Source organism: Eptatretus burgeri, chromosome 2 (genome assembly GCF_056783735.1).
Source record: "Eptatretus burgeri isolate ZD-2024b chromosome 2, Ebu_testis_v1, whole genome shotgun sequence".
Lineage (NCBI taxonomy): Eukaryota > Metazoa > Chordata > Myxini > Myxiniformes > Myxinidae > Eptatretus > Eptatretus burgeri.
Window position 1 is genome coordinate 140,518,326 of NC_140962.1, and position 6,000 is coordinate 140,524,325.

The 6,000-nt window shown below is 39.9% G+C and overlaps 1 protein-coding gene across 1 annotated transcript in view; it reads right to left on the reverse strand.

The window, feature by feature from the left end:
• LOC147033341 (endosome/lysosome-associated apoptosis and autophagy regulator 1-like) overlaps window positions 1-6,000 on the reverse strand; it is a 218,341-nt gene that overhangs the window by 90,519 nt on the left and 121,822 nt on the right. Inside the window, exon 17 of the mRNA XM_085871570.1 lies at window positions 1,344-1,446. Coding sequence (XP_085727696.1) covers window positions 1,344-1,446 — 103 coding nt within the window. The remainder of the gene's footprint in view (window positions 1-1,343; window positions 1,447-6,000) is intronic.

Here is a 6,000-nt window from a genome sequence, read left to right on the forward strand (position 1 = left end):
AATCTCAAATGGGCCATCTCTCAAGATTTTGATACTGTCCCTCAACAGCCCTATTTTCCATACTGTGAGCCTCAAAGGAATTTGAGGCCACCGCCTCCAATGGTGAGTGGGAATAATGAGTTTGTCTTGATCGCATTGTCTCAAGCGCTACCTCTTGAATCCCAAAAGGCCACGTTTTGCAACTGACCTTGTTCTTGAACTACATCAATGACCTCTCCACTTCCATGGATAATCCATCAAAATCCTTTTTCAAATGACCCCAATCTATGCAGAACAGTATAAACACTTCTGGGAGGCAGATTTCTGCAGATATGGAAAAGGAAGTTGTTTGTTAGCTACCTGGAACACATCTTTCAATGCAGGACAGTACCATGGTCCAACTGTCACTCTGCAAAGGTCAGCTTTCAACCTCCCAGGCCTACTTATCTGGAAAACCAAACACCTAGAAAAGGAGCAGTCTCCAAGGCACCTCAACCTCATAATCTTTCAAGAACAGTCTTGGGCAAACCAGATCCCCAAACTGGCTTCAAGGTGGATGAACATTTTGGGGTTCTCCAGAGCCAAATCGAGTCTGAGCCACTCTTTGTACAATGTATTATGGAGTATGGACTCCCACTCTGGGATGATGCAGCCACTTCTCCATCCGACTCTGTTTGAGGTGATCGAGTCAAATGCTCTCTGTGTTATATTGGCATATCTTTGCAAGAAGCAGAGTTCCATGACCTGCTTCTCCCACACAGCAGGCAGAGGTTGGGTTGCCTCACTTCTCCCAACCTCTAACCTCTCTTCCCTCTCCTGGTTAACCTTGGTTAACCTGGTTAACCCAATCTCTATCCCCTCTTCCCTCTCCTGGTTAAATTCCATATCTGGTTAACCTCCACAATTATAAAGGAATACGTCTCTCTCTATCTCGAGAAAAGCCTCGCTGTGTCAGTTTCCTCATGACCTCAATAATGCTGTACACTGTCATCCACTCATTCTTTTCCCATCCCCAGAAATTTTCTCTTATTTTGGTGACCTCTCCTTTGTATCACTCATCCACTCAAGTGTGATGTCCATCTCCCTGTTCTTGTTTGACCTCCAAGTTAGTAAACCTGCTGCACTCTGTTGTTTAGCTCCTTTCTGAACCTATATTTCTGCACAAATAAATAAAATTCAAATTGTATGTATTTAGGCTAACCTAAGTAGACAACAATATTTTCAGCAAAGTATTATATATTCTGCACAGAAAGCACACTGAAATTGCTGACAAAATTATTCAGAAATAATCATAAAGAAACCTTCAATTTATTCACGCATTTCACCAATTACTCAAAAACACAACTCAGAGAAAACTCGCTCACCGATAGAAATGGATGACATCTGGAATGTGAGGAAAGGAAGATGAAGAGAAAATCTCTGATGGAGCTACCATGCCTTTTTTTAAGGTGTTGTTCGTTGAAACACCTGAAGATATCAAATGCAGTAATTAGTAAAAAGCTTCAACAACCCACAAAAATTGCAAGCTGAGGTTATCTTTTCACAACTGCCCATTGATCACATTCCTTTTGATGGGTTTATTTTTTACCTCAGTCACCTTTTTCATCCCTTTGTCTTTGTTTGTTACTTATGAAATCTCAAGATTTCGTAAGTATATTGATGACTTCCGTCCTTTGTGCGTTTGTTTGTTTGTGTGTGTTTGTGCGTTTGTTTGTAGGCACGATAACTTGAGAACGGAAGAAGCTACCAACGTCAAATTACACCAAGTGGTTCAGGAGGGTGATGGCTAGCGCTGATTAGATTTTGGTCAAAATCGGTGAAAGGTCAAGGTCACAGTGAGGTCAAACATAATTCCGTAAATTCATGTGGAGAAATGGAGTATTTTTGCTTCGGTCGACGTTACGAGTTCGTTTTAACTTCGATTTTAATTTTGTCTTCGGTTTTTGCGATCGCTTAGGACGCTTCACACTCGGTTGTCGAAATTTCGGTAAAAATCGGATGTTTTGGAGCCGTTTTAAGATTGTATAAAAATATTTCACTCGCCGCGTCACGGCTCATCACATGGTGCAGTGTGCTCGAGCAGAGGCGTCGTTGAGTCACGTAAAGGTTTTCCGTGTGCGTGCTGACGGTGTTTAAAAGTCATTTTTTTATCCCAATAAAGGTTATCGTCACATGCCTGACTCGCTAAGCCGTCGGATTATGTAAAGATTGTTGGTGGATGGCCGAATATTACGGTTTTGTGACTTTGATCAAATAATATTAAATAATTGTGTGGAGAAATGGAGATTTTTGCTTCGGTCGACGTTACGATTTTTGATGGTTTGGAACAGAATCATCGTAGAAACTTCTGGTTTGCGTCGCTATCTTCTCTAGAGACAGCTTTTATTAGACAAGGTGATAGGTCAAGTTGACGATTTCGTAAGTACCAGTCTATGACTGCTTGTTTGTCTGTTTGTGTGCAGGATATCTCAAAAAGTTGGAGACGAATCCGGATGAAATTTTGTGGACATGTTTGGTGTGTGACAAGGATGAACTGATTAGATTTTGGTGAAGATCCGGATCCAGATCCGGCTACTAGAATTTTTAAAGTGATTCTTCACCATTGAGAGATAGGGCCAAAAACGAAATATAGCACGATATCTCAAAAAGTTGTGGACGGATTCTGATGAAACTTGGTGGACACGTTGGGTGTGTGATAAGGAAGAATTGATTCGATTTTGATGAAGATCTGAATCCGGATCTGATCATTTTTAAAGTGATTCTTTACCATTGAGAGATGGGGCCTAAAACGATATAGTACTGTATAGCATGATATTTCAAAAATGTATTGGGCCAGATATGTTCTCGTGGATCAGGCATAATGTGGTGGAGGTATGCGCTCTCCTGAGTGCCCTTGTAGCTTGACCATGTAACTATCAATGCATCAAATTAATGAAAATAATAGAATGAAGAACTATAGTGGTCTTGCTGGTGAAGGCTAGTGTTGAGTTGCTTTGGAGGACAGGTGGAATAATGAATGAAAACAACAGGATAGGATGGTCAATGAGGTATGTTAACGGCTGTTGGAAGTGGGGGAAGCTGATGTTTTGGGCTTTGACAAACCGTAACAGTCGAAACATCAGTTTCTCCTTGCTTCCCATGGCAGTTAGCATACTTCAATCAATGTCCCATTAATTTCATCGAATGAAAATAATAATTTCGACCAGTTTCAGTGGTGCAATGGTTAGAATACTCTGAGTGTGGGAGGTTGGTGGTTTGAAATCCCAGCTGAGTCAGACTAAAGACTTTATTTTTTAACAAAAATATATTTTAAAAAATGATAATGATAATAAAAAAGGTACATGCTGCTTCCTTGCTTGACGATCAGCGTTTAAAAAGGATAGAGCATGCACACAAACAACAATAAGTTGGTAATATTGGCACAGGCTTTGATGGGGCTAATGGCCTCTCCATCTGCATCAAAGCTCCTTGTAAGGGAACTCATTATTATTACTACTACTACTACTACTACTACTACTACTACTACTACTACTACTACTACTACAAGATCTTCACCATTTTAAGCCAACAACTTGTATGACCTAAGGGAGCCAACAGGATCAAAGTTTATTCACCTCCAAAAGTGAAAAATCTGTCCAATTGATAAATCTGAGTGAGAATAAAGTAAAGACTGACATTTATCTTTGTTTACGTAATTCATGCTATCTAATATATCAAGCTGAGTTTGTGTCTGTGGGTCTATATCTGTCTGTGTCATAAGCACCACACATTCTACAGGTCATGCCCTCCAGCCATCAAGAAATTGCCATCATCTTTTTCTCTCCACGTAACTCCAATTGTTTTAAAAGGCCACATGTGCATTTGAAGACTGAACAATGCATCTTCTGTCATTAAATGAAGATACCATTTTGAGGGGAAAAAAAAAGTAGTAACATTTTGATTACAGCTCAAATGAGATAATGCATGATTTGTCTGCAGCAATCACAGCAGATGTCTAATATATTGTAAACCACCCAATGAAGGTACATTAATTCTCATATCATACAGAGGAAAGAAAATAGTGGTTTCATTAAAAAATAAAAAATAAAATAATAAAAAAATTTGTGGGACATCAAACGCAGTTACTTTCTGTCTATGAGACAGTGACATGTCACTTGTAACTCAATGTTTGCTTACCAGAATTTGCAATCACTGTTACAAGCAAAAATATCCCATGCTTGCTTTCGTGCAAAGTATTAAAAAAAAGACGTCCCTACGCATGACATCATGCAGCCATGTCTCCAATCGCAGGAATGTACTAATAATTTGAGCCTCGTTTATAACATACTAAAACTCATGAAAAAAATGATATGATAGAGGATAGAGGATAGAAAGTATATTTGCTGATTACAATGAGAGGGAGAAGAAGAGTAGGAAATATGCAAACATGGCAGTTTCGTGCGAGGTGTCTCACTGTCGCCGAATCTAATATATAAAGCTAAGTTTGAATCTGTGGGTAATGTGTGGGTCTGAACAAGGTACGTTTTAATTACAACAAAAATACTCATGATTAATATTTAAAGTCTTTCATTTTTTAAAAAAAAAATGTCCTTTTTGTGGGTGTTTTGTATGTACTGGATGCTGTTAAGATGTCCAGTGGTGTGTTCATTTACCATGAAGCTTGATAGCACTTGCCAAGACAGCCATTCCTTATCAATGGTTTCTAATGGAGTGCTTGCTTGAGTGTTTAAGCCACTTGGCAAGCGCTCCACATTAACTTGGTAACTGAACACACCCCAGGTTCATGACATGGCGATGAGGATGAACATTGATAGCATCATTGTTTCGGCCATATCGAAGAATTCGTCCCTCAAGGAGTGGGGTGGGAGGAGGCAGGGGAAGGAGTGGGGTGGGAAGAATGACCCGATGTTGCCCGGCAAAGCCAGGTACCCCTGCTACTTTATCATCAATTCAGAGGGAGATTTAATCTCAGGAATGAGAAAGAGATTACTAAAATACACATCATGCATTCCAAAATTGTCAAACAACAATGAAATCTTGTTGAAGCATCTCGATGCAAGTGGACATGTCACCATGGATTGAACAATATTGTATTTTTTTTTTCTGTCAATCAGTAGATAAACTTTTCTAAATTAAAAAAAAACTACCCACCCTATGGGCGATCTTGTTTCAAGCATGCAACACGTTCTTCTGACGTATACCTTAATTTAGGTGGTGCATAGGCAACTGACAACTCTGTATATGTAAAAAATTTTTTTTAACCCATGACGTTATGTGCATGAAGAAAAAACATACCTTCCGCTTATAATTCAAAACACCTCACTGCACTGGAAAACGTGGTGACAGGAATACGGTACTGTAAATGGTGAAGACTTGTCATACCCTCACCCATCTGAAAGGTGCTACATGATACATAGAGGGGCAGATAACAGCAATTTTTGAGAGGAATCGTGCAAATGATGATATAAGCATCAAATTTGGCACATTTGTTCTCCAGGGGATTCTAATCAAATCTGCCTGATTGGCCATTTGAAAATCAAAATTTGAAAAAAAAAAACTTCAAAAAAGTCAAGATCACGAATCAATGTTGGATGCTGGCTGAGATTGGTGAATGATTCAGAAACATCATCAACGACGTCCCAAGTCTGCCATGCAGTTTTCTTCCCTTCACCGTGGAAGGCAGACACGACGTCACATCTAGTGAACGCATGGAAGTATGGGATCCCTCAAGCTTTCTCAGGCCCTATTGCAGAAACTACCTCATGGACTGGAATCCATCTCGCCTTGGCTCCTTGGCCAAAGGCAATCCACATGTTCTCAAGACCTAGTTCCTGTAAGGATGGCAGTACAGATATTGCTATGACTAGTACGTCCGTGTCATTAGCCTTAATGATAATGGACTTGCTACCATCAGTCGTTGCGTCCCTGCCGTGTACAAATATTTGAGTGTCAGCTTCTTCATGACAACATGGAGACACAGCATCCAGTGACTTCCTTGTGTTGCTTATGGCATCTTCTCCT